This window comes from Nomascus leucogenys, chromosome 18, assembly GCF_006542625.1.
Source record: "Nomascus leucogenys isolate Asia chromosome 18, Asia_NLE_v1, whole genome shotgun sequence".
Taxonomy (NCBI): Eukaryota; Metazoa; Chordata; class Mammalia; order Primates; family Hylobatidae; genus Nomascus; species Nomascus leucogenys.
The window spans coordinates 100368444-100396174 of NC_044398.1; the positions used below are offsets into that span (position 1 = coordinate 100368444).

General features: G+C 58.7%; 1 protein-coding gene across 1 annotated transcript; it reads right to left on the reverse strand.

Moving 5' to 3' along the window:
* Positions 1 to 519: 519 nt before the first annotated feature.
* Positions 520 to 27347, reverse strand: KCTD5 (potassium channel tetramerization domain containing 5). The gene is made up of 6 exons (XM_030798138.1): positions 27028 to 27347; positions 13430 to 13538; positions 11477 to 11568; positions 9557 to 9652; positions 7021 to 7146; positions 520 to 2272 (listed from the first exon to the last, which is right to left on the reverse strand). Exons 1-6 carry the CDS (start codon positions 27277 to 27279, stop codon positions 2243 to 2245), a joined length of 705 nt encoding a protein of 234 aa, XP_030653998.1. The 5' UTR covers positions 27280 to 27347; the 3' UTR covers positions 520 to 2242.
* Between the last annotated feature and the right edge of the window lie 384 nt (positions 27348 to 27731).

The following is a 27731-nucleotide window of genomic DNA, read 5'->3' on the forward strand; positions in this document are numbered from 1 at the left end:
CTGTCACAACCTAGGCTGCAGGCTAAAGTGAGGGAAGAGAGGTGGATGCTAACTTGAGGTATCAGGACTTTCAAAAAAACATTACTTGAGCCGGGTGCAATGGCTCACGCCTGTAATCCCAACTGCTCAGGAGGCTGAGGCAGGAGGATCACTTGAGCCCAGGAGTTCAAGACCAGCCTGGGCAACATAGCAAGACCCCTGTCTCTTAAGGAAAAAAAAGGCCCTTGTACATGGTCTCTGGTCCCCCGGGATGGGGGTATGCTATCTGCTGGAGGCAGGTGAGGGGTCCAGGCAGAGTGGGGTACAGAGAAGGGCTGTGCAGCTCTGATCCAGTGGCCCCGGCCAAGCCAGCACCCCATGGACGGCCCGGCTCCACCCTGGCCATCGACTAAGAGGCAGAGCCCTGAGTGAGCTGCCACGGCCAGTGGAGCTGGACGGCTTGGAGTGGCAGCACCTTGGTCCGAGCGACCCGGGTGCCATTTCCCTGCATCTTAAGACCATAAACAGCTGCTACGCTCATTCATAAATACACAATTTTATTTGCTATTTCCAGGGGAAACTTAGGCATTAAACTGTAAGCTGATAAAATACGATACCTAAAAAAGTATAAAAGTATAAATATCCCCTTAGAATAAATTTTAGTGAATTAAGTCTTAATATGTTTAAATTAAAAAAACCACAAGCCTATCTACTATGTCAAGGTCAAAAATCAAACAACGCTAAGCGGCCAGCAGCTCCCCAAAGAGGGCGCCCAGGAGCCGCAGCGGCCGCCTCCCTCCCAGGCTCTGCTGGGGAGGACAGGGTCGGCCATGGCTAAGTCTGCCTTCTAGAAAGGCTTTTATAAATTGTTTAAGCCAAACATTTAACAACATACAAGAGACCTTACAAAAAGAAGGAGGTAAGTCCTAATGCTGGAGAATTTGTTAATCAGGTGACTGGCAAAGAAGAGGATGAGGCCTAGGCAGGAAGTCTCCAGAAGCATTGGAAACCAGACAGTGTCAGAGCCTCTGACCTGCAGGTGGGAGGCCGGTGGTCAGTCTGCACAGTGCCCCTTGGGAAGCCAGAGTTCCGGAAGCAAAGCGCTTGGAGCCTGCCCTGCACGCCAGGTCCCCAGACTCTTGACAGGTCCCCACAGCCAGCTGAGAAAGGTCTGTTTTCAAAGCATGCGGGCAGCGGTTTCTAAAGGAATCCCAGCAGCTCCCACGGCATGTTGGGCAGAGCCCGTGCAGGTTGAGTGAAGTCCCAAACATCCCAGAAAGAGAGGGAAGGCTGCATAGTTATACAAAGAAAATGAGAGAGCGGCGAGAGAGAGGCATTTGTGATGCTCTGTAAACATCCCGAATTTTCACCGTGACCCAGACCTTCAGCTCCAGAAGCCAGTGGATAGGCCTCCAGCCCAACCTCTATGCCAGGCGCGACAAGGCACTGACAGGCGCCAGCTCCCCGTGAGCCCGCAGTTGGAGGGACGAGGCGACACTGCTACCTCGCGCTAACGGGTGGAACAGATCAGTCTCCACGCAGCAAGCCCTGTGGGCATTTCCAGAGTATAAACACTGGGGAGTCTATCCACACAGAAAAGGGGTACAAAGTTCTCTTGCCTGGAAAATACAAATTGAGAAGCCTTGACTGTTCTGGGCTTGGTCAGGCGGGGTTGGAGCCTGTGTCAGAAGAAGGCCCGGCCTCGGAATGGCGCCGGGAAGTAGCGACGACGGAGAAGCCGCCTTTGTCAGGAGCTCTGCAAGGTTGAGAGAAACCAGCGGTCCTGCCTGGGAGGCAGAGCAGACTCCCTGACCGACACTAGGGCCTGGCGGTTGGACCAGAGGCCACGACGTGCTGGACACCGACGCGGCTGCGGCCGCTTCCTGCCAGTGGAGCCCAGGCTGCTTTTCCAGACTGTGTGTAGCACCAAGGACGCTTCCTTCACACGATCTTCAGGATTGAGCGGGCTGACTGGGAGTGTCTGCCTCAGTCCCATGTGGCACTTGGAAAAAACAGATCGAGGCCCCCCCAAGAGGCAGCGCCCACCCGGCCGCCGCGCTCCCCCCACTTGGGGACGTCTGGCCTTGGACAGCTGGGCCCGTCTCTCACCACCCACCTCAGAGGCAAAAAAGGATTCACACCCAGATCTCTAGAAAAATGATCAAAAGCAGGTTTCTCCTCACAGCCAAGCTTCCTGGACATGGCAGTTCATTACATCTCGGGAAAACGTCAATCATTTCTTCAGCTGTCAACACTGTGCCCCTCACATCCTTGAGCCTCGTTCTTGCAAAATCTGAAAAACACCAAATGCATAAACTGAGGACTTGAGCTGAGGAGGTGGCCCTGACCCGGCGCCTGCTCCAGAGAACAGAGCCCACAGGCCTGGGGTCAGCTCGGGGGGCCCCAGGAACCCAGTGGCACTGGCCAGGGTCTTGGGACTCAGCTGGCAGGCCCAGGACCTTCACCGGGGTGGCTGGCACATCTCCAGGCCGCACACAGGGAGCGCTCACTGTGCATGGCAGCCCCTCCCAGACCCACCCAAAGGTGCTGACTCTTGGGCCTCTCAGCAGGGCCTCAGACATGAAGTGCAACTCGGCCCGTGGGTCCCTCAGCAGTCCCCGCTCCCCAATTAAGTCTCTCCCTCTGTTCCTCCATGCCCAGTGCAGCCCCCACCCCCACCGTGACGCCCGGACCCTCCTGGAGATGCCCCTCACCCAAGCCCTCGGCCCTGCCCCTCAGCCTGGCCAGCCCACCTCATGTGCCGGCCCCTCCCAACTGCCCCATAGAACCACCACCAGCCCTCAGAGGGCCCTACCCCAAGTGCAGATCACGCTGCGGGGATTCCCCTCCTCATCTGGACCATGTCAGCCCTGCAGAGCCCACTGCCCCTCGGCCCCCCTGCCCTCCCCACCCTCCAACCTCCTCAAAACTCTTCCTCAGGGTACCCTCCCCACTTCCCTCACCAGCATTCAGGAACCCCCTGAGGCCACCCCCAAGTCGGCCTGGGCTCCCCTGAGGACAGGCTCAGGCGCTGGCCAATGCTGCTGAGGTGAACTCCCAAAACGAGCCACGGCAGCCCCAGAGACCCGGTGGAGGGGAAATCACCCCACGCTCCCGGGCAGGGGACTTCGGAGCCAGCCAGCCTCACTGTGCGTGGCCCACAACAGCTGTCTCCATGCGTCGCGTGAGGGCTGCGAAACACCAGGTGGGGCAGCAACGCCCACGCCCTCGCCGGGCACAGCCTCCCAGAGGTCACTGCCATGCTGCACTGACTGGAGAGAGGGCAGTGGGGAGAGGTGCATGCCACCCCAGGCTTGTTCCGAAGGCTCCTGGAGGCCACGTGCCCTGAGCTGCTCAGCCTGACTCCAATACTCCACCCCCCAACAGCTCTGCCGTTCCCAGGCGGGTGCCCCCGAGGCGCAGTGCCCTGGGCCACTTCCAGCTCAAGGCTCCCACTCACTCTCCAGTGCCTCGGAGGAGCCCATCCCACTGTGCCAGGGGCAGCACGTCCCTCCCTGGGCCAGGGTGATTCCCAAGTTTACTGGGATGTCTGGAGTTGACTCGGGGAGACAGTGAAGCCCCCAAGCCCCCACCAGCCCTGTGTAAAACTGAGTAGTGCAGCAGACAGGCCGGGAGCAGTGTGGCATCCGAGCATCCGGGAGCCCCAGCAGCTCCCTCCTGATGAGGGCAGGCAACCCCCTGGAGACCTGCAGCCAAAGTGCTGTCCTTCACCCTCCCAAGGACGGGGGCAGCACTGGCTACTCTAGACAGAGCCTGGGGCGAGACCCATGTTTTCTGGACACACTCTCTCCCTAGGCCATCTTCCACAGGAAGGTCCAACTGCAGACACCAACCAGGGGGCCTTTGAGGCTGTACCCCATGGCCAGGCACCCCCACAGGCAGGCAGGCCAGGGCGGCTGAGGGGCTTGCAGGACAAGGCTGGCCTGGGAGGCTTGAGCGCATCAGGGATGCCGCGGGATTTGGCAGCTGAGATCGGGGTCTGCTGTCTGCTGCACTGGTCCTGACCCCTTGGCCCCGAGCCTGTGGCCTGAGCCAGACAGGAAGGTCACCCACTAGGGCTGGCAGCAGGAGTGGCACTCCCTGCCCAGCCCCCAGGAGGGGCTCTTGTGTTCACGACTACTGACATCCACAGCCTGGCCTGACACAGGCACCCTCCAGTCATCCCAACAAAGGCCCCAACACTGCCCCCTGGGGTCTGCCCCACAGCAACAGCCCCATCCCCAAGACAGTGCTACTGCGGATCTACAGCTGGCGTGGAGTGTGGACGGCTCTCATCAACTACAGGCAGGAACAGACACACAGGGAGGGTCTGTGGCAAGGGTCAGCTGGGGCCATGGGATCAAGGAGGCCACGGAGCTCACCATGACATTCACCCTTAATCTGAGCCACTCCCTGGGTGCCCCTGGTCCTCGTCGTCACTCTGGCGGCGTGCAGCGTGCAGTAGGGGAGAAGACAGGCTGTCAGGACAGTGCTGGTGGGCGGGTGCCCCGGGCCCAAACCCCCACGCCCGGTGACCCTCCAGTGAGGCCACACCATAAGGGGACACACAGGCTCAGGGGCTCTGCCACATCTCAGAGGTGCAAACTTCCCTGTGTGAGGCGGCTGCATCTCGCGATCTGGGGCTGCTCCTGTCCCACCACGTGCTGAGGGGCTGAACCCTGTCCAGAGGTGCTTGGCCTCTGGCTCCACTCCTGGCAGGCGGCGCTAGCCCGCAGATCTTGGCCTGATAGGAGGGCCTCTGCTGCCTGGGCTCTGTGGACCCCACTGCATTGGCCCCACTGCTGCGGGAGAGAGGGTGGGGCCTGGGTCACAGGAGGTAAGACTGGGATCAGCCATGGTGGCAGATGGTGGATCCACCCATCGAGTGTGGCTATGGAATGGAGCCCCAACAACACCAAGGAACCCCCTCCTCAGCCGCCCGGGCACTGGGAGACCCCGGCCTCTGCCCAGGCGCCCGCCCTTGCTGATCTGAACCTGTCTCTCTCTGTTCCTTGCAATAAATGGCGGCCCCGAGTCTAAGCACTCTCAGTGAGCTCTGTGAGTCCTTCTAGCAAGTTCTTCAGGGGCTGGCATGGGAAGCAGGTGTGCTCATGTATGGACCGCCTTCACTTGCAACAGGTGCAACCCCTCCCACCCCACCACCCAGGCTCTCCCAGCCGCCGCTGACTGAAGTGGGGGACAGCTGCCCAGCAGCTCCAGGCCACACGTGCTGCAGGGACACCAGGGACGAGGGCCCGCAGCCCACGCGGCCCTGTGCAGCCCAGCCACCCTGGGGTGCCCCCATCACGGTCCTCCAGCTCTGGCCCCTGCAATCCCCCACGGCCTCCTGAGGCCCCGGCCTGAGCTCTGCCTCCTGGGGCACTGCTAACACCACCCCCATCAAGAAGCCGCCATAGCTGCCCCACTTCAGAGCAGGTATTTTTGGAAAATGAAATAGGGCCACATTCTCAACCACAAAGGGATTTGGGGTCATGCCTGGAGCTTCTTCACAGTACAGAGCGTCTCCTTTCTGCAGCTGCCAAGCCACCTGAGGGATAGGAGCCCAGGGGAGCTTGGTTATGAAAACTCAGCTCAGAAATAAAAAACTTCTAAAAATAAAACCATTTAGAAAAGAGCCCTACGATTACTCCAAGAGGGAGAGAAGTGCCTCCTTGTGACTGAGCTGGGGCTCTCAGGGAGCCAGGGGTCGCCTCCTAGATCCGAGACTCAAATGGAAGAGCATCTCCGAGCCTGACAGTGGAACCCCAGCTTCCACCCCGGCTGTCCCACACCAGGGCCTGCCCCAGCCTACACTGCCCCAGCCTCGAGGAACAGCGGTGGAGCAGGACTGGCATCTGCCCACAGCAAGAGCACAACGGGTGGCCAGCGAGGGAGGCTCTGGGCCAGGACAGTCGCCCGTGGTGGAAAGGCTGCCGTGACCGGGCCGCAGGCCTCGGAGAGACATGCTTGGTGGCCCCACCCCTCTGGTCCCAAGGGCATATCTCCAAAGGCCTACTCGGAGAGGCTCATGGGGACAGTCCTGGGCTGCTGGTGGCTGGCCAGAGGCCCCCAGCCAAGAGTCTGCGGTTGCCCAGGTGTCCCTGGTTTAATGCCACCAGTTAAAAGCCTTCCGGTTCTGGCCTCTCCTGGCACCCACTCAACACCCTTTGCCAATGCCCCAAGCCTTCACCCCAGGCTGGCTCCCCACAGAGCCCGCCCCACCACCCAGGCTCTCCCAGACCCCAGCCAAGGGCTCTCCAGCCACCACCTGGCTCTGAGGTCCGGGAGTCCTGCCAGGTGGAGCTGGCTCAGGCCAAGGCCAGATTCTGCTCGGATGGACGTATCTGTCCATCTTGGAGCCTCAACCTTAAGAACGTGTTCAGACGAAATGCCACCAGAATGGGTCACCTGTGGGCAGCGCCACACGGCCAGCCTGAAAGCAAACGAGGCAGGGGTCCCTGCATTTCACCCCAGCTGCCTGCCCTACAGAAAACAGAAGGGCCTGAGCCCCCGTGGAGTCTGCGCCAGTGCTGCCAGGCTGGGTGCCACACAGGGCCCACTCTGCAGCCTGAGAATCCCAGGGCCTGCAGGACACCCTCCTCTCGACAAAGATGAGGCCAACGCAGTGGCTGAGCCAGGGTGCCCACCCCTGCACTCAGGGATGGCCCGGACCTGTATGACAGCCAGGCCTCAGCGTCCCAAGTCCTCACTCACACAGCAGAGGCTGGGCCCTGGGAACAGAGGACCCTGGGTCCCCTGAGACACAGCCCTCAGTGGCATTCCTAAGAGCATGGCCCCTGCAGCAGGCCCGGGGCCCTTCCAGAGCAGCTCTGCGTGCAGGCTGGGAGGCCACAGGGGCTTACTGGAGCCTGTGTCGAGAGAACCTGTCCCACAGGAGACCGTGTGTCCGAGAAGTCAGCAAGGCCACCAGGGGCGGACACCGGGGGATTGATGAGAATGGCAGAAAAGGAGGAAGCTCTGAGAGGGCAAGAGCCTTCCCCACCCAAGCCTGCCCCGGGCCAGGGCCGTCCCAGCACTCACCTTGGCCTTCTCGCTGGGCTCACTGGCCGTACCGTACGGGGTGTTGTGCAGCTCCTTGGACACCACACAGAGGAACTCAGCTTGGTCTTCATTCCCATAGTTGTAAGAGGAGCCGATGCTGACCAGCTGCAAGGGAGACATAGCCTGAGATGCAGCCCAGTGAAGCCTGAGGGAGACCTAGCCAGGCTGACATGCCCAGGCTCAGGACGTGGCTGCCACCCTGAAAGCCACAGCAAAGACTGCCGACGCTTGAGGAATGGATGGAAAACAAATCCCCGCAACACCTGCATGAGCACACAGGGCGGCACCCCACGCCGTGGCATGGCACGGGGCGAGCTCTTCCTCTGTGAGGACGCTGAGCTTTCCTTGCCGCTTCCAGCTGGGCCAAAAGGGGCCACTGCCCCAGGGGGAGGGAGCGTGGAGGGAGAGGGACAGCAGAAGGAGAGTGGAGGGAGGCTCTGAAAACCTGGAGGGAAGAGCCGGTGACCAGCTGACTGGACGGAAAGCTGCTGGAGGAGCTGTGCTGTCTAGGAGTTCGGCCAGGGTGGGTCTGCTGCAGCCTGCTGGGCACACCCTTGGGCCACTCCAACCTGCCTCCCTCTGGGTCACCAGGCAGGTCAGGCCAATGCAGGTCCAGGGCCAACCTGTCTCTCTGGCCAGGTATCTGGCACACGGCTGGCTACCCCGGGCCACCAGGCACTTCTGTGCTTTTAAAAGGAAAATTAAAAGGCGATACGCAAATCACAATAAACATGCCAGCAGCAAATGACCAAGCCAAAAAGCAGCTGGACGACGCTCACACTTTGGCCTCCCTAAGACCTGCACAGTTGGACCAACGGCCAGGAGAGCGGCCCGCAGCTACCTGCTGTTCCTGTACAGCTGTCGGCTGACCCAGTGGACAGCAGTGGACCCAGCCCAGTGAGGCAGCCACAGGGGTGCTGGCGTGGGCCCAAGCAGCTCAGGGTACCCCTGGGAGCACTCACGGCCATGCCCACCGGAGCCCCTGTGTCCTCACAGGCACACCAGCCACTTCCAAGCCTTGCTTGCAATCCCCTGCTGACCACTGGGGACCCTGGGTCCGGTGTGGCCACCTCCCAGCCCAGTGGCTTCCCTACGTGAACTGGGAGAAGGGGTCCCCAAGGGATGAAGCATGCCAAGCAGGTTGTAATCAAGGAAGGGGGAGGACACCCGTTCTTTGCAATGGGTTTGGAATCCACCCAGAAGCGCTAAGGGTGAAGACCTGAAGCTGCCCCGGGAGGCAGGTGCCCACCACGGGCAGGAGACATTGCTCCCTCCCAGCCAGAAGTCACAAGATGGTGGCAGAAGAGCACAGGTGCCACATGGGGACAGCCCTGTTCATGGACCCCGAGCTGCTGACACGGCTTCCCAGGGCCCCAGCCCCACCCAGGGACAACCGGGAGGTGGGGCTCGCCTGGCAGCAGAGATTTCTCTTCCCGTGGGAGGCTCTGGCACGATTCTGGCGAGGTCAGAGCAGGAGAAGAGGCAGCCGCCAGTGCAGGGCAGGGCCCAAGCAGCTGGTCAGCAGCCCTGTCGGCACAGAGACCCTGAGTCACCCCGGCCCCCGGCCTAGGGGTCCAGGGTGGACGGTGGGACGCAAATGTTTTTAGTGACATTTTAAGGGGGGGGCTCTGAGTACCCTACAATGTGATCTATTATTTTGAAAAACTCAAAGGAAAAGGTAGCTTTCATTCAGAGGCACACTGGCTGAGCCTGTCACTCCCACATCCTGGCAGGGGCACTGGGCTGTGGACAGAACCTGCCCCAGACAGAAGCAAGTGACAGAGGAAACTCTCAGGACAGGGAGGGCTGGGCGAGGTCACTGTCCCCACCCTCAGTGTCTGCCTAGCACCAGAAACAGTGGCAGCCAGGTCGTGGGCAAGGGCCCTCTGGTCAGAGGCCATGCCTCACGTGTCCTGAGGTCCTCGAGGACAAGCCACAATGTGACGGCACAGTGGCCCATGCAGCACTCAGGTGGCTCCCGTGGAAGCTGTTGAAGAAGGCATGCCCTGCACAGACCCATCAGACCCCACCCGCCGCAGCTTGGCAAAACCAGAGAGAAGGCAACGGGGGCCTGGCGGCACCTTCCAGCATGGGCGGGAAGGGGAGGCAGCCTGGGAAGGGCGTCAGGGCCTCCACATGCTCCAATGGAGTGAGCTGTGTGGGAAAGGGGTTGCGCTGGATGGTGGGCTGGCCAGGAGGCTCTGGGGACGCCAAATCCCTCCCTCACACAGAGGTGTCAGGTGATGCGAAGGAAGTGCAGCGCTGGGAAGAAGCGGCAGGCCAGGGAGGAGGGGAAGGTGTGGGGCAGAGCCTGAGACACCTCTGCCCACCCCACCCGAACTCCCACGGCTCCTCCAGTGGTAACAGGGCGCAGGCCGCAGCCGTGAGCACCCCCAGAACTGCAGGAAGACGCCAGCAGCAAAGTCTGCATTTCCAGGAGCACTGAGCCCTGAGCCATTGTGAGTACAAGCTCAGCTGCAGCATGGCTGCCACCAGCCTGGCCAGGGCCCCTCACCTGCTCGAACTTCCAGCCGTCGGACATGGTGGACACCATCTGCGTGAGCTCCTCCTCCTGGCACTGCAGCACGCGGTACACATGCTTCACAGGCACCTGCAAGAACAATGGGCACAGGTCAGGGCGGGCCACCCACGTCCCGCTGCTGCCTGTGGCCCCAGTCCGGGCGACCCAGGGAGGCTGAGGTCCACTCTCCAGTTCTCAGCGCAGGGCACGAGGCCCAAAGCAACCCTGAGCACATCCACAAAAGCAAAACACGCGGCCCGAACAGCTGCTGTTTTCTGCTTCCTCGTTCGCCTCCAAAAATATTTCTATTTCTAAGTTCCAAAATAAAATGAGTCATGTTCCTGAAATCCCAAGAGCACCTGTGGCTCGACATGACGACAGGAGAGCGTCCATTTCTGCTCTGCACGCAGCAACCGTGCAGCCCTGAATTCACTGGTCGGGAGAGGCTGTGGCAAGCAGGGCCCTGAGAGCCAGTGGCAGACACAGCTCACTCCCAGCTACCAGAAAAAGGCTCTTGCACTGGCGCAGCAGCCTGGACTCGGGCCTCCCGAAGGCTGAGCTGCTTCCCAAAACTCCATGCACCTCCTAATCCCCGACCTGCCTGGCACGCTTGCTGTGCCCCTCCAGGCAGCTGTGGTCCTGGGAGTGATGGTGAGCCACCAGGGCCGCCCACCCGCATGGAGCTGCTCCCCAGTGGGCGGGGTGGCCCCACGTCCCAGACAGTCATTACGGAGGACTCCGGCTGCAGAAGGGGCTGGATGGAAACATAGCAGTGAGAAGGGGTTCAGGGGTCCTGGGTCCTTGACCTTAAAGTGGTGACTCATGCCAGGGATGCATGAATGACAAAGGCACACAGTGGCCTCGAGGTCACATGCCCGAGTGCTTTATTCTGCGAGACAGTAAGATGCTACTGTGTAACAGCAAGGCTGGACCACAGACTCTCCCACCTGCACCATATCCCGCCCACCTGCGTCATACGGGTAGGTAGAATGAGGCAGGGAGCACCAAACAGCCCGGTCACACAACAGGGAAAAAGGCAGACTGGACAAGGTGACCTGGGGTGCGGGACACAGCTCCTGCCCCACAGACAAGGAGCCCCTCCAGATCCCTCAGTGGCACCAAGGGAGCTCCAGCAGGAGGGGAAACTGGGCAAGTCGCTAGGTTGCCAGCGGCCCTGAGCGGCCAGGCTAGGAGCCTCTGCACAGGGCCCAGGGCTCTAAGTAGACCAAGACTTCTGAGGGCAGCCGCAGCCACAGTGCAGCACACGCCCACTCCTGGTGCCTTCCCAAGGGAGCTGAGCTCGGGGCGGGGGGCGGGCTCAGCTCTCAGGGACAGGACTGATGCCCAAGGCCCAGCAGTGGTCCCTCCACAGGAGGTACTGGGCAGAGCCCACCAACAACCTGGGCTCCCTGGGCTGCAGAAGGGCTGCGCCAGCTGTGAGAGGTCTGTCTGCGGCGACCCACCCCTCTTCCCAATAAAACCAAGGTCCTTCTGATGCCTGCGCAGACCCACATGACCCATCTGCTGTCTCCCTCCAGCCATGCTGGCTGCAGGCCCTTGGCACCCTCTGCTCCCTACCAGATGCCATCCACCTCAGGGTCTCCCCAACCAGTTCTCATGGGGCCCTCCTTCCCTACACACGTCTCCCATGCCCAACTCCCTTGGAGCCATCCTTTGGGGGCTCCCAGAGTCTGGGCCGGGCAGGATGAATGGATCCTTCAAGGGACTCTGGGGAGAGCGTGGTAGACGGAGCTGGTGGGCACTGGGGCGGTGACAGAGGACAAGGGTCTCAGGGTAGGAGAGCCCCAGACCACAGGACTCATGTGGGAGGCGGCCAGTCCGGTCGGGGGAGTAAAGGGGAGCCCTTCCTTCACACCAGCCATACAAGCTTCCAGACTCAGTCATTTGTCTCACCTGCGACGTTTTGCTGTCTCGTTCTCTAATTTTGTCCTTTACAAGTTTTATTAATGAGGTGATATTGTAAAATTCTGCTTCCTCCAACACTCCTGGAATAAGGAAAAATAAATTGTCTTTACCAGACCAATCTAAACCAAAGAATCCACGTTTCACAGCGCCCCCCTGCCCCTGCCCCTGCCCCTGCCCCTGCAATGAGGGTCCATGGCTCTGCCCAGCGGGAGCTGCTCAGGCCCCGACCTAACAGGCTTCCTGCAGACGCGTCAGCCCAGCAGGGCTCCCGGGATTATGGGCGGAGGGGCTGTGGTGAGAGGGCCGATGCGTGGACTGAACACCTCCAGCTCAGGTCACCCCAGGCAACCTTAAGTGACCTCCAGTGACCCGCCAGGTATGGAGCCGCTGGTTACATGCAGCTCAGCGCATGTCTACGCCGAGGCCATGGCATGCTGGGGGTCGGATCTGGCATTTTCCCTCCAAGCCTGGAGGCTGACGCTTCCTGCTGGGAACCTGCTCATGGCCACGCCACTGGGTGGGGTGCTGTGTGGGGCTCAGGCCTGCGGCCTTGTGCATATGTCTCAGTCACCTGGCACCTCAGTTGACCCCATTCAAAGGGAAGACTGTGGCTGGCTGAGAGGGTCACTTCCAGCTCTTCCCAAAGACTGCTACCAGTAATGTGCAGCATTTAGGGACTGCAAACCTCTCTTAAGAGGCTTAAGAGCAGATTCCACAGGTCCTGCCTCAGGGCTTCCTCATGGGTGGTCTTCATTCCTCCAGGACCCCAGAGGAACCCACATATGGGACATGGCAGCTCAGGACAACACCCAGCCACCTACATGGGACAAGGCCACGCAGGATAGAGACGAGGAGACGAGACGAGGGCCTCAGAGACACAGGCTTCCCGGCCCTGCATGGGTCCCGCACAGCCCCCTTCTCCAGCACCGAGGGCGTGAGTGGCTGCATCAGGGGCGGGCTAGAGGCAGACTGGCGAGTCCGGGCGGGCAGGGCCTTGGTCTGTGTCTAGCGCCCGTTTCTGAGCCAATCCCACTAGGGGCAGACTGAGATAAAGCGAAGCCTCGACTCGAGTGGCTCCACGACAGGACACAAGCGGCTGCCCAAGCGGCCAGAGAGAGTGCATGTGAAGGACATTCCCTGCCAAACAGACAGGAGTGGGCAGCATGGGTCACAGCCTCAGAGCAGCGGCAGGGCTGAGCCACAGCCCCCGTCACTCCACGCCCTGCGTGAACTCGGAGGAGGCGGGCGGATGCCGAGGCCCACGGGCCCAGAACAAAAATGGAGTCAGATGCTGCCCAGTGCAGACCGATGCGCAGACACGGACCCGGGGGAGCAGGGCCACGCCCGCACGCAGGTGCCCAGAAACCCTCAGCCTTCACGGTGAGGCCTCGGGCTGTTCTGAGCCAAGCCAGCACTACAGCACACAGGCAGGCCAGCCTGGGCCCAACGCGTGTGGGCGCCGTCCCTGCACCACGACCACTCAGAATGGAACACGGCAGCTGGCAGCAGCAGGCACAGTCCAGGTGATGGCACAGAGACACTCACCACCCTTGGGCTGTCCTTGAGGGAGAGCAGGCCAGGGAACCAGGGCTCTGAGGCACACTGTGGGCATCACCGGGCACGTGCCTCACACACCCGCTCAGACCACCTCAGTCACAGCAGGGAGGAGCCCCTCACACCCCTTGCGTCGCCAGCCGGAGCCTGGACAGAGGGAGCCCTCCAAGGAGCTGCAGCCAGGGAGGACCCCACACCCACAGGGTCCCCAGGCCTCCCTGTCTGGCAGCGGTGCCTCTGCCCGTGGCCTCAGCACCAGAACGTTGGCCCCAGCTTCAGAGTACAGGGCCTGCTCCTCAGGCATCTGTGTCTTAAGTGGAGCCCTTGGCACCTTCGTCGGGCCCTTGCCCCCAAAGCTAAGGCACCTGTGCCCAAAACTTGGCTTACCTTCCTCCGCGAGGTCTTTGTTAATCACCAGCTTGCCATGTCTCAGGTAGTTCAGCACGGGCCCAAAATAGGTGGGGTCTCTGTCGATTAAATAGGCGCCTGTTTCATCCTAAAGAGAGCAGAGCACGCTGAGTCCTCCGTGAGAAGCCGAAGGTTCCTGCAGGTCCACCAAGGCCTGGCCACCTCAGGAGGCTTCAGAGGCACCAGGTTACCCAGGCCTCTCCCCAACAGACCTGAGCCTGCGGCATCTCAGGAAACCCCTGACGGTGTGGCCACATCCTGCCGCCTACAGCCTAACCCTGACCAGCCACCACCCCAGGTCTAAGTGAGTTTAAGTCTCTCCGTATGGAGACAGCCTGGCTCTGTTACTCCCAGGTGAGGCCACTGTGCCCTGGACCTCTGTCCTCACAACTGCAAGACCTCTAGGAAAACACACACGAAAACCTCACCCAGATCCTCTCTCTGGGATGCCCTCGCGGGCAGGGCAGGGGCCTAGGGCTCAGCCTCTGAAGGACACCCCTGATGGCCACCAGCCTGGGCCTGCCCTCCTTGTGCCCAGGTCCTCCCCAGTCAATATCCAGGACTGGGGGTCGGGGTGACAGGGGCTTCCTGCCAGGGGTGGAGAGGGCACCTTTCAGCAGGGGCGGCTGCCCAACAGGCCCCGAGCCAGCAGCGAGGGAGGCCCACAGTGACCTGCACTCAGCAGCATCCGGGACTTTCCCCAAGATCATCACCCACCACACAAAGCCCTCGCCCCGGCTCAGTGCTCACGGAGGCCGAGATGTTTACACAACAGACCCCTCGGAGAGTGTCCCCACGCACCTGGGTGGAGGGACGCCTGAGAGGCACCGCCCCTGCTGCTACCACGGTCACTTCAATGTGGGCAGATGCCCTCTGAGGCCCGGGGTGCCCCATACATCACACCTTGTAGCCCCTTCCACAAAGCACAAGAGGCCCAGTGGCCCAGCTGTGAGCACAGGACGGGCACTCAGGCGCCCCAGGCAGCCCCCATGGGGGAGACGGAAGAGGCAGTTTCTGTCTTGTCAGCTACACATCTGATGGGGGGACCGCGCTGGCACAGCCCGTCTTCCACACAGACTCAGACCTTCAGTGTGGCTCTGCTGGGGCAGCTCCTGCCTCCCCCCACACACCTGCAGGGGTCCTGCTCCCACCTGCAAGTCACTCCCACAGGGGCTGGTGCCTGCGGGCGCCCTGGAGGGCGGGGAGCTGAGGCCTCCGTTCAGAAACACTGGCAGCCTCCCCGGCAAGGCCCAGGGCCAAGCACTGGAGAGGGAAGCAACCCCACACCCCAGTCGGAGCAGGAGCAGCCCCTCACCACATGGTGGCTCCTGTGGGGCCGTGGGCAGGTGCTGGCCACGGGAACGCCAGGCTCGGAGATACGGGGAGGCCGAAGGTGTCTCCACCACAAAGCCCGGGGCCACGCTAGGACCCTATTTTCATCCATGGACAAATCCTGCCATTTGAGTGCTAAGACCTAGTGGTCTCAAGAGATTTTCCCAAAGTTCACCACTGCAAACCTGCAACAACCTGCTCGTTTTAGATCACGGGGACTAAACTGAGTTTTGTAGCTGAGATGAAATCAATTAGGGCTCTGGGCACGGGGGCGCTGGACTCGGAGCCTCAGTGGCCCCCCTACTCCTTAGGGTGACCCCAACTCCACACAGACCTGACCCCATCCTCCTTCCCCACCCTCCCCCACAACACTCCAGCCAGAGCTGCCCACCCCACAGGTCCTGCCTCCTGGGCTTGCCCCTGCCTTTCCCCAACCCTCCAGACTCCACAGCTCTCAAGGAAGGGCCACGGCCATAGGGCCAGCTCTCGGGAAGAGGACGCTGGGCGGTCCTGCACAACTGGTAAAAAATGGACACCATTTCCCACAAAGGGGCCCAAGTCTGGCAAGGCAGCCAGTGCTGCCACCCGAGTCCAGGGTTCCTCCCTGCCCCACCCCCATACAGAGAGAATGCTGGCCACATGACATCTGCACACCGCTCAGCTCAGGAATTATTCATGGCTCAATGCTACCTCGACAGACCGCTGGCAGGAGGTCAGGAAAGATCAGATGATGGGCCGAGGCTCGCCTCTGCCCAGCACAACCCCCAGAGACCCCCCTCTCAGCCATGGAGGCCTCCAGGCCTGGCCTCAGTGGTCAGACTGCAGGCTCACGGCCAGGCCACCCCAGGCCTCAGTTTCTTTATGAGCAAAATGTGGGGGTGACCAGCTCATGTAGCTCGGGGCCATGAGTGCCAAGGCACCCAACCTGTGGCAGGACCTGGGCACTGAGCCGTGACCTCTAGACCAGGACAACCCACATGCGCTTCTTGGTCCCTGGGCCGGTGCAAGAGGAGAAGGAAGCGTGCTGGGCACCCCCAGACACACAAGGCAGCCCCAGCCCCGCAAGTGGAAGGACAAAGGCAGGAGGGAAGGAGGGCAGGGTGGGGACGGCCACTGACGGAAACTGCACGGCAGGACAGAGGAACACAGATAGGTCCAAAGAGCCGGCAGGGCACTGAGCATGCTGGCACTGGGCTCAGCCTCAAGACGGGCAGGCAGGGGTAGGCCGCTGCCATGTCTTGGCCACTCCTACCACTGGGCGGGGCTGGCTTTTCCATTAAACACCCCCTTTAGGAGGCAGCTTTTGTGGCTGATGCTTTGAAGGAACCCCTGACCTCAGTCTGGCCACACTTGGCCCAGTGCGGTGATGCCCGCAGCAGGCCAACTGGTGCGGCTGCTGCCATCATGTGATACCTGCCGCTGCAGGGAGGGAACAGGGAGGAGGCGAACAGACCCCATTCCCCACACCACAGCCCGCTGCCCTCAGCATGGCAGGAGAGCAGCATGGTTGGGTAGAGAGGGGCCCCGATGCAGAGCTGGGGCTGTGCTTCGGGGGCCTGGGTTGGGTAGCGAGAGTGGCACCAGCTTTGAGGACCCAGCCAGTGGCACAGCCATCACACCCACCCCACTGAAGGTGTCAGGTTCCTGGGCCTCAGGAGGAGGATCTGCGTGGGGCTGGGGCCCTGGGGTTCGCCCCACCCAAACTATGGCTGCAGACCTGGGCCTCCCACTCCATGGAGCAGGCAGGCCCACAACTGCAGCTGCCCAAACCACAGCCTCAGGCATCCCTGCACTCTTGGGGGCCCAGAAAGGCCCCTCTGCCCTTGCAGGCTCAGAAGTGCCTGCTCTCACTGCCTGGCTTATTCCTATTGTTGGTGCCTGCTCCGATCTTGGAGAAAAGTTAGGGCCCAGCCCAGGCGCCATGTACGGCAGCAGGAGGCAGATAAGATTCCTGGGCAGAAGGCGGCAGGTCCCCGGTAAGGCCCCACCTTCAGGCCAGGGAGGGCATGAAGGCTGGGGCCGGGCTGCCAGTCCCGGGGACCAGAGTGGGGACTTGTTGTGCATTTTCCGGGCCTGCCCATGAACCAATTAGCATGCACTTCCTTCCCTCTGGGTCCGTAAGAGCTCTGGGCTCAGCCAGAGCAGGGCAGAGGACAAAGAGGACAGAGACAATTGGCAACTGGAAGACCAGCTGCAGAGAGAAGCTACCCTCGCTGCTGAGAGCTGGGAAGTCAACGGGGACCTACTCGTGGAGAGGAGCCAGCCAGTCCGGGGCCTCCTCTCTGCTGAGAGTTGCAAACTGAATGAGCCGACCTGCCTACAGAGAGGAGCCGCCCCCGCAGTCTCCTCTGCACTGTCCTAACACCTGGTGAAGCTTCTCTGGGTCATGCCCACCCTCCACTTGTCTGCTACCTCATTCTTCCCGGACGCAGAGCAAGAACTTGGACAAAGGTGCTGCCGGCAAGAGAGGTTTTTGGCCAGAAAAGCGACACTCTAAAGATACCGTATCAGCAGGGCTGGGCACATCCAGACATGCGGACGTGGAGCTTTGCAAGGCCAAATTTACCAGCTGGAGCCATGGCACCTTTTCAGGGTGCCTGAAGAGAGACCCTACTGGCAGTGAGAGCTCTGGCCACAGTGGCTGGGCTCTACCCAGCTCGTCTCAGTCCCTGGGGCTCAGGCTCCCCACAGAGGGACCAGAAAGCCCCCGGACGCACCTGTGTGGGAACTGCAAGCCCCAGGAACCTTCCTGATGCGCTTTCCCTGCAGCCTCTGGCTCCAGCCCATCCCTGTGCTCAGGAGCCAGCAGCCTCGGTGCAAAATACCCAGCCATCAAAGGCAGGGGAGGCTGAGGCACCACGGGGGACCCCACCTGCATCCAGTTAGGAAGAGACTTGAAAGGAGCAGCCTCTGGAAGACTTCCAGGAGTCCACATGCTTGTTGCCAGCCTGGCTGGGAGCCAAGGCTGCAGGGCAGAGGAGCAGAGAGAACCCCAGCTGCGTCTACCAAGAACCTGCCGTTCTGGAACCTGCCAGCTACTCCACACCCCCGCCGCTCCGGTGCCTCCAGGACAGGGGGCTTCATATGGGGCCCCCGCCACACTACATTCCTCCCACGTGGTTCAATTCTCTGAGCCCCACGACCTCTGGGCCCATGCAGGACCTACCCAGGCTCCGTGGACTCGGCACGCCAGGCCTGCAGCTGCCCCCACAGCCCTCTCCCAGAGCGACACTGCAGAGCCCTGCGTGGCCTCCCGAGACCACGCAGACCCTAGAACCCAGCTGAGCCATGGGACACCAGAGGCTGAAGGGCGAGCAGCAGGCTGAACCCTTGGTGGGAAATTCCAAAACTGGCTCCTCTGTGGCTGGCCTCACAGCTCTCCGGCCGTTTCTTCCCGTGGGTTCCTTCTAACTGGTGGGTTTCCTCGAGAAACAGGCCCTGTCTGGGCAGAGCGGAAGGTCAGGGACATCTGCGCCAGGGCGGGGAGGCAGCGGCGTGTGGAGGTGCTGCTCTCACCACTGCGCTCTTTGAAGGCTTTCAATGGGAGATTTCCACATCCATAGGAAGTGCCAGGGTCTTAAACAAGGACCCCCAAATCCCACCAGGGTTCGGGCCTCGCTGTGGCCTGACTCGCTTCCACGCGTGTAGGCACATCTTGGTGCTCCCAGCTTGGGTGAGCCCACGTGCTCCAGATCGGCCTAGCGTGTGCAGGGGCTACTCGTGGTGCCAGCCCAGGCCCAGACAGCACCCAGCCCAGGTGCGAGGGCCTCGGCAGCTCACTGCTGGTGGTGGGGATGTGGCTCAGTAGCCTCCACCCTGATGCAGAAACAACAAAAAAATATGGAACACGGGAAAATGGGAAACACAAAATCATACAAAATTCAGGATATACTCTGAGGCTCACGGAGACAAAGGCAGCAAGGTCACCTCAGGGAGGTTTAGAACAGTGTCTAGGCCAACCTAGGCAGGGCCCCTGTGCTGCCCATAAGGCCATCAGCCGCGCCTGCCCAAGCCCCCATGACACGAGGAAGGAAAGATGCCCCGGCCCGGTCACGCCTCTAAGACTGGGATGAGGAGAGGCGGCCAGGAAGCCAGCGAGATGCTGCGGGCTGGGAGTGGGGGTGCTCTTCTTCCTGGCTTTCCCGTGTGTTCCACAGCTTACACAACCAGCACAGGCTGCACTTGATTCTCGGGAAGGTTCATGGTGGTTTTTTTTCTAAAACAGCCATAATTAAGACTGTTTTATTGACAAGTTATTTCCCTCATCTTCCCAGCGTCTCACTGAATTGGCATCTGACCTACTTGTGGCCGGGCCCAAGCTGGCATTCAGTGGGCCCACACGCTGGGCTGAGCCACCCATCTCCAGAGGTCCCAGCCTTCAGCCGGAGCCACGGGCCACCGGCTGGCAGGACAGTTTCCAAATCACAGAGGAGAGGGCGACCCTGGTCACAGGAGCACATGGGAGGCAGCGCCGAGCCAGGGCACACACAGCCCTGGGAGACGGAGGAAGACTCCGCAGACAAAGCTGACTGCTCACCCACTCCCCGAGTCCATAGGGCAGCCGCAGATGGACGTCTGGTCAGGAGAGCAGCACTCAGAGAAGTGTAGTAACAAGACTGGCAGCTCTGCTCATCTCACCAGACTCTGGCTGCAGCTCTCTGCCATCCACGCTGTCACCCAGCAAAGCACTGGAGGCAACGTGGGGGTTCCCCAGCCTCTCAGGGACAGGTCCCTAATGCAACCAACAGCCTTGAAAATGGCAGTGAAGGGCTGGGCATGGTGGCTCACGCCTGTAATCTCAGCACTTTCGGAGGCCAAGGCAGGCGGATCACCTGAGGTGAGGAGTTCAACACCAGCCTGACCAACATGGCGAAACCCTGTCTCTACTAAAAATTCAAAAATTAGCCAGGCATGGTGGAGGGTGCCTGTAATCCCAGCTACTACGGAGGCTGAGGCAGGAGAACTGCTTGAACCTGAGAGCCCCGTTGCAGTGAGCCGAAATTGTGCATTACACTCCAGCCTGGGCGATACAGTGAGGCTCTGTCTCAAAAAAAAAAAAAGAAAAGAAAAGAAAAGAAAACGGCAGTGAGGAACGAGGGTGGAGACTGCCAGGCTCTCACGCCAGATTCTGAACTCAACATAACCCTGCTGCCGCCTGCCCCTCCCGCAGCTCGCGGAGCTCCGCACAGAGGGTCAGCCCTGCGGCTCTGTCATTCCCGGTGCTCGGAGACACGTGCCACCAGAGGGGAACGAAATCAAGAGGGTGCGGTGCCCTGAGCCAATCCAGGAGATAAACTCTGTCAAATTGCCCCACAGAAATCTAGACGCGAAGGCATAGAATTTCCTGTGCACCAACATCTGCAATCAACCTAATTAGAAATACTTAGTTTTTACTCTGAAATTATCCATTTCAAGTGACTCTGTTTCACACACAAAACCTTCACCTCTATTCTCTCTTCTGTTTTGTTTTATGCAGATGTGTCGTATCTTTGGCCCACAAGAGGCCTTTGATGTCACCAATTACTAATGGGGAAACTGAGGCCAGAGGCCAAGGAGGCTTGTCCAAGGCGCCCAGATTTGGAGAGCAGGGTGGGGCCCCTGCGCCCTGGTCGCCAGGCCTGCTGCCTGCCCACCACCCCTTCCTTCCATTGCTTCTCGGCCACACCCAGCATCGAAACTGGAATTTGGGAGGTCCGTGCCCCACACATGACTCAAAGCTTAGTAAGAAGCAGACGTGTGGGGACTCACGACCGGGCCCCTCACAGGAGGTCCTGCGGCTTCTCGGGGAAGAAACATGTTTCAGGTGAACCACGGGGGGTCTTGCCAAGCCCAGGTCGCTGCAGAGAGTCCTGCTCTGCTCGGCAGGAACTGGAGCCGTCTCAGCAGCAGGGGTCTCAGGTTTCTTGCAAGAAAACTCGGAGGCTGCCCAGGAAGCCCTGCCCTCCTCACAGTGCAGGGTCCAGGGCCCAGAGGTGGAGACCCACTCTGTGGGGGCCTGTCCTGCTAGGGTCAGCCAGAGCTCTGGGTGGCAGCAGGGGGACTGGCGGGGGAGACATTCCTGGCCATACATGCTGCCTTCAGGGGCCTCCGGCGCATCAACCGAGGCTGACAGGGCTGAGTGCTGTCAGAGCTCAACGTTAACAGAAATTGTGCCGGGCGCGGTGGCTCACGCTTGTAATCCCAGCACTTTGGGAGGCCGAGGCGGGCGGATCACGAGGTCAGGAGATCGAGACCACGGTGAAACCCCGTCTCTACTAAAAAATACAAGAAATTAGCCGGGCGTGGTGGTGGGCGCCTGTAGTCCCAGCTACTCGGAGAGGCTGAGGCAGGAGAATGGCGTGAACCCGGGAGGCGGAGCTTGCAGTGAGCCGAGACTGCGCCACTGCACTCCAGCCTGGGCGACAGAGCGAGACTCCATCTCAAAAAAAAAAAAAAAAAAAAAAAAAAAAAAAAAAAAAACATTAACAGAAATTAAGTGCGGCTGCGGGACGGGAAAAGCATTCTTAGCATACCCTTTCTAAAAGCAAAGTACACTCACACCTGTAATTCCAGCACTTCGGGAGGCCGAGGCAGGCGGATGACCTGAGGTCAGGAGTTGGAGACCAGCCTGGCCAACATGGCAAAACCCCCTTCTCTACTGACTGTACAAAAATCAGCCAGACATGGTGGCTCATGCCTGTAATCCCAGCTACTTGGGAGGCTGGGGCAGGAGAAATGCTTGAACCCGGGAGACAGAGGTTGCAGTGAGCCAAGATCACCCCATCGCACTCCAGCCTGGGGGACAGAGCGAGACTCCGTCTCAAATAAATAAATAAATAAACAAATAAAATATATATTTAAAAATAAAAACCAAGTACAAACATGAAATGAAGACCGCCAGGCACAGCCTCTCCTGACTGCACTGACCTGGCACCAGGCATGGGGCGGGGGCACCACATCTGTCATCTTCAGGAGAGGACATCACAGTAAAGTACGGACTTTACAGAGGAAGAAACTACAGCTCACAGGGGCACGAAATCACCCCAAGTCATAAGGCAGGCCCGGGGTGGGCAGAGTCCAACCCAGGCTCCCCAACTCCAAGGAAGGTGCTCCGCCACACCAACCCCAGGCCAGAATGTTCTAGACGTTCTGCAGTCCAGGGAGAACTGCCGAGTTGACGCCCAGAGAGAACAAGCACGTCCTGGGAGAGAGAGGGCTTGCTGGCACCTTAGCTACAAGGACCCCTCCCATGGTGCCAGGCAGGCAGGTTCTTCCCCAGGCTTTCAAGACCATGCCTGGGGACTGCTGACCTGGGGTGTGGAGGAAGGGCCTGCTAAAAGAACCAAAGTGCCTATGAGTGTCTGAAAAGGAGTCCCTGGGATGCCTGGTGGTTAACGACAGGGCTGGGGAGAGACCAGGCAGCAGGCGCCCCCATCATGGCCATGAACCTGGCGAAGCTTTAGACCTCACTCCATGACCTTTCAGAGCAAAAACGGCCACACACAGTCCGTAAGCAAATGGGCATCTCTGCATTCCCGTAAAACTTTACCTGCAAAAAGAGGTGGGTGGACCAGTTTTCTGACTCCTGCTCTAAACGAAGACTAGTCACTGCCCTGATGGAAGACAGCCACTGAAGGCTGCATCTGCAGGGCCAGAAAGAGAAACCGCCCTGCGGCGACAGCATTTCCTCCCAGCCACCGGCAGAAGTCTGGAGGCGAGAACGCCGAAGACCGCGGGCCCGCGTCAGGTGCCCCAAAACAAGCTCTTCTCAGAAAGGCTCAAAAGTGTTTTCTTTCATTCTTCCTAGCTAGGACTGAACCCATCAGAAACGTTCCATTTCATCACCAGAGGCGAGTCCTTTTCTCAGGAATTTATGACACTGACTCGTGGCCTAAGGTCTAAAGGGCTTCAAGTGAGGCACCTGATAAAGAGGTGAGCACAGGTTTGCTGAGGACCAGCACCTGCTACAGTGGGGAAGGAGCGGGGAGCCCCCAGCACCGCGGGGACCATCGCAGATGTCCAGAATAGATGATGATTCGTGGTCAGAGCGAAGAACATGCTCACAGCCACATCCTCAACTGAAGCATGAAACAAAGTCCATCAGCGTCGCAGACACTCACTAACGGCCTCAAACGGAGACTGCCGCAGCTCTCACTAGTGCTGGCTACGCAGAATATCATCTGCCATACCCACTCCACGTGATCCCCACTTCTCTTGCCAAGCGGCTTCAAAGACGGTACTCTAGCCCACACCCCATCACTGAGCCCTGTCTGAACAATTCCTTTCATAACTTTCCACCCCCGAGGTCTTGCCAACACCAAGTACACTGTTAGAGGCACCCTGACTGCCCCACCCCTCAAAGACCCATCTCATGCCACCACACCTGCAACCCTCAAGCCGGGACAACGGCCCTGTTCAAAGGGCAAAAGTTCACATGCAGTTTTCTCCAGGGCCGCCTCAGCTGCAGGAACCGAAGCCTCCCCAAATCCTCCTCCATCTGAGTGGTTTCCAACCATAAAGCAGTAGTATTTCCTGTTTCCTTTTAACTCCTGAAGTATCTCCACACTAAAGCAGGGGCTGGTTTAGCTGGAAACAACAAACTCGACTTTGTTTTCAACAATGCCTATGGGCCAGGGACCATGCAATAAAGAGACCTAACCAAAATGAATCGAGTCTTTGGGAAGCCGTTATTTCACCTGGCCTGCCCTTGAAGACACCATGGAAGAGAAAAATGACAGAACAGCAGATGAGCAGATGCTGAAATGCACAACACAGCCACAGTCCTGCTGGAGGAAGTCCCAGGAGGAAGTGAGAATTCACACCGGGCTGTCTAGAAAAAGAACTTTGTGGCAGCAGTGGGCCCTTGGGACAGCACAGTAAGGGCTTGGGAGCATGGAGTATGGCGGGTGCTGGGTCTCAAGCTGGGCTCTGAGGACTTGGTTGGGGGCAGTCACAGCCCAGAAGCTTAGATGGGGGGCCAGAGGGCAATCAAGTCAGCCCCTTGATGGCGTGGCTTTCAGGCTTTCACCACCCTCCCTAACAACCCGTCTGTCAAGAGCTCCCCTCCCTCAGATAGGATGCTTTAGCAGGGTGCTCTCCCAACCTCCCAGGCACCCAAAGCTTCTGTGGTTTCTTGGGAACTCCTCCCCCTTAAATCTCCCCACCCAGCTCCTCTCCAGACCCCCACATTCTGCAAGCCCAGGTGCTCACTCCACACTAGTCTAATAATCCAGGCAGGGACTCTTCCACCAGATCCATGCTTAAGTCCAACTCTAGGAATATTCTTTCATTAATCTCAACTCTGAGGTCTGGCCTTGGAGATCTTTACAGGTGAATCAACATCCTGTTTGTCTTCCAATGTGTAATTAATGGCCTCCCACTCCTGACACCCCTTCCCCTCCTCCTCAGATTCCTCACTCAGCATTTAATTAGGAGGAATCTCCTGGGACATTCTTTCATCAGAGCCACTGGAGACAAAACTAAGAGGAAGCATTTTACACTTTTCCTCATTTGACAAAAAACACTTTAGTAACGTGACTAATATGAATTAGCACTACACTTTTGGCAAATTATCTGTCACTAAAACTAACCTTATTTACTCTAATTATTGTTTTCTTCTTTTCTATTTTTTTTTTTTTTTGAGACAGTCTCACTCTGTCGCCCATGCTGGAGTGCAGTGGCGCAACCTCAGCTCACTGTAACCTCTGCCTCTCGGTTCAAGCGATTCTCCTGCCTCAGCCTCCCGAGTAGCTGGGAGTACAGGCACGCGCCATCACGTCCAGCTAATTTTTTTGTAATTTTAGTAGAGATGGGGTTTCCCCATGTTGGCCAGGCTGCTCTCAAACCCCTGACCTCAGGTGATTCACCTGCCTCGGCCTCCCAAAGTGCTGGGATTACAGGCGTGAGCCACCATGCCGGGCCCCTACTCCAATTATTTTATGAGACAGAGACTGTATCTGCTACTTTACCTTCATGTTCTGAATTTGACTTTTACCATTTGGAAATCAAACCTGGTTAAATGGATGATGATGAAAATAGCAAGTATAACACAGATATATACGGAAAGATTAATTACCCCTCGTCCAAAGAATTGATTCCTACAGGAAAGCATTTTTTTTTTTTTTTTTGACACAGAGTCTTGCTCTGTCATCCAAGCTAGAGTGCAGTGGCGTGATCTTGACTCACTGCAACCTCTGCCTCCCAGGTTCAAGCGATTCTTCTGCCTCAGGCTCCAGAGTAGCTGGGATTACAGGCGCGCGCCACCACACCTGGCTAATTTTTTGTATTTATTTATTTATTTTTTAGACGGAGTCTCGCTCTTTCGCCCAGGCCGGACTGCAGTGGCGCTAACTCGGCTCACTGCAAGTTCCTCCTCCTGGGCTCACGCCATTCTCCTGCCTCAGACTACCTAGTAGCTGGGACTACAGGCACCCACCACCGCACCCGGCTCATTTTTTGTATTTTTAGTAGAGACTGGGTTTCATCGTCTTAGCCAGGATGGTCTTGATCTCCTGACTTCATGATCCGCCTGCCTCGGCCTCCCAAAGTGCTGGGATTACAGACGCGAGCCACCGCACCTGACCTTTTTGTATTTTTAGTAGAGCGGGCATCACCACATTGGCCAGGTTGGTTTTGAACGAGATCCACCTGCCTGGGCCTCCCAAAGTGTTGGGATTACAGGAGTGAGCCACCGCGCCCGGCCCATGATTTTTAACAAAGTCTTAGGGAACAGTAAAGCAAAGGGAACAACCACCTTAACTGTGCTAAAGCTCATCAACTGCGAGTCAAGTGCTCCAGTGCTGAATAGACAACCATTGCCTCAAAGAACCCAATGGACAAGAGCAATTTAAACTCCAATTTCATATACAAAACAGGAATGCTTGAGTAGAAAGGCAAGGGAGTGACCACTAAGCCCTGTTATTTAAAAAGAAAAACCAAACAGTAAATCATACACCAGCACTTATAAAAGGAAAATCACAGCTAACAAAAGCCTATTTCTATCCTGGAGATGACTGTCATTTCCTGGGAGGTCAATTCTCTGAGTAGAGGGCTTGGTCAAATGAGCAATGGAAACAGTTGGAAGTTGTGGGGAGACACAGGAGTGTTGGCATCTCAAACCCTCATTTCCACCCACAAGGCTGCCTTAGCAGTAACTCCAGATTCTCATTTCCTGATCACAGTCATGCCATGCTGAGAATGGTCGCAGTCAGGCTTCTCAAACTTCAAGAGGGATCCGAACCTTTCTGGGAAGCCTCATGCATGGCAAATGTTGGCTGCCAAGGCACAAAGCCAAGTGCAATCACGTAAGCTCAACTGAAAGACCCAGCAAAGTTAGTACAAGGCTTGTGAACTGCCTTCAATAAATATAGGTAACAACTTCTTCAAACAGGCTTTTTTGTGAGTTTCGATCCTGCACAACTCCCAGACAGTTCCTCGGCTCTGCAACTCTTGATAAATAAAGGTAATAAAAGGTTTCTATTACCATCTGCCCAACAGCATGAGCATTTCGCTTGATGAAAGACAAGCTGCAAACTAACCTGTCCTTAAGGACAGGAAATTCCTGTCCTTTTGCGAAGACAGTGGGAAAACTAAGCCAATTAGAAAGCAGGTTGAAAGATTCCTTACCTGGCCCTTCCGGGACATCCCTGAAGCAACCCCTAATATGAGCAAAATCTCCTTCGAAAAATCATACTATATACTATGGACGCATCTTCTAAGAGGTGCTGAGTGCTGTGGATGGAAAGGATGGAGCGCCAACTCTCTAAATGCAAGTCACCGGGGAAAAAAAGGGCCGCCCATATCAATCCCCAGGCCAGCGTTAATTCAAATGTCCAAAATGTGAAAGGACAGACCAACGCCAAGGGTTCTGTTTCCAGAGCCAGCAAGTACCCTGGGACAGAGAAGGCGTTCACACACCCTGGGCAAAAGAACCTAGTGAGAAAAAGAAAGCAGAATCACAGCAAAGTCTGGGGTCTGGGAAGCCTCCTCCACCAAAGAGCAAAAAGGGCAACGAACAGGCACCCCAAGGTGAAGCGACTCAGAATCCTCAAAGGCAGTGGACGCCAGGGCGCCATCCTCGCCCTCTCCTCCCAGGGTAGGGGGTTGGGGCAAGCTGGGGACGAGCTGGTGACAAGGGAGCGCGGGGCTCGAAGCCCGAGGAAAGTCGCCCGCTCCCGCTGAGGTCTCCTCCACACGAAGCAGGGCGTGTGCAGCAGCCGCAGGCCAGGAGGGCCAGGACACTCCGGGCTGGCCCGCAAGGCCCTCACCTTGTCTGAGTCCAGGTCGGGGTCGGCCTGGCACAAGCGGTACAGGAAGGATTTCGGGTCCCGGCACAGCGTCTGCCGAGTGGTGAGAAAGTAGGTGCCGCCGACGTTGAGTCGGACCCACTTGGACACGCTGCCGGGGCGCTGGGCCAAGGCGCCGAGCCCGGCGCTGCAGCGGCGGCACAGGCCGCCCCCCAGCCCCGCCCCGAGGCCGCCCCGGGCCGGCGGCAGGAGCTCGCAGTGATTCTCCGCCATGATCCCAGCAAGCCCCGCCACAGCTCGGGTGCACCGGAAGCGTCCGGCTTTTAATAGCGTCCTCTGAGTTCTGTCCCGCCCACAGGTCCGCCCTGGTAGAGCGCCCGCCCCAGCGTCACGCGGCAGGCGGAAGTTCCGGTCCGGAAGAGCAGGAGGCTGCGCCCGCTTCCGGGGGGAGCGGAACACGGGGTGATCTGGGCGCCAACGGTGATGGGCAGCAGTGGACATCAGCCTCGACCTCCTAGGAACCGTGCGCGAGCTCCTGACCTAGACCTCAACCTTAGCCACCCTGACCCCAGTTCATGCACCGGTCAAAGGAAGAGCCATGCCAGCAAAGTCTACACTGTACATGCTTTTTATTACAAGACCACGGAGCATAGGAGGAAAATTCATCATCCGGTAATTACACCTAAAGCACAAATAATTGGGGGAAAAAAAAGAATAAACAGATT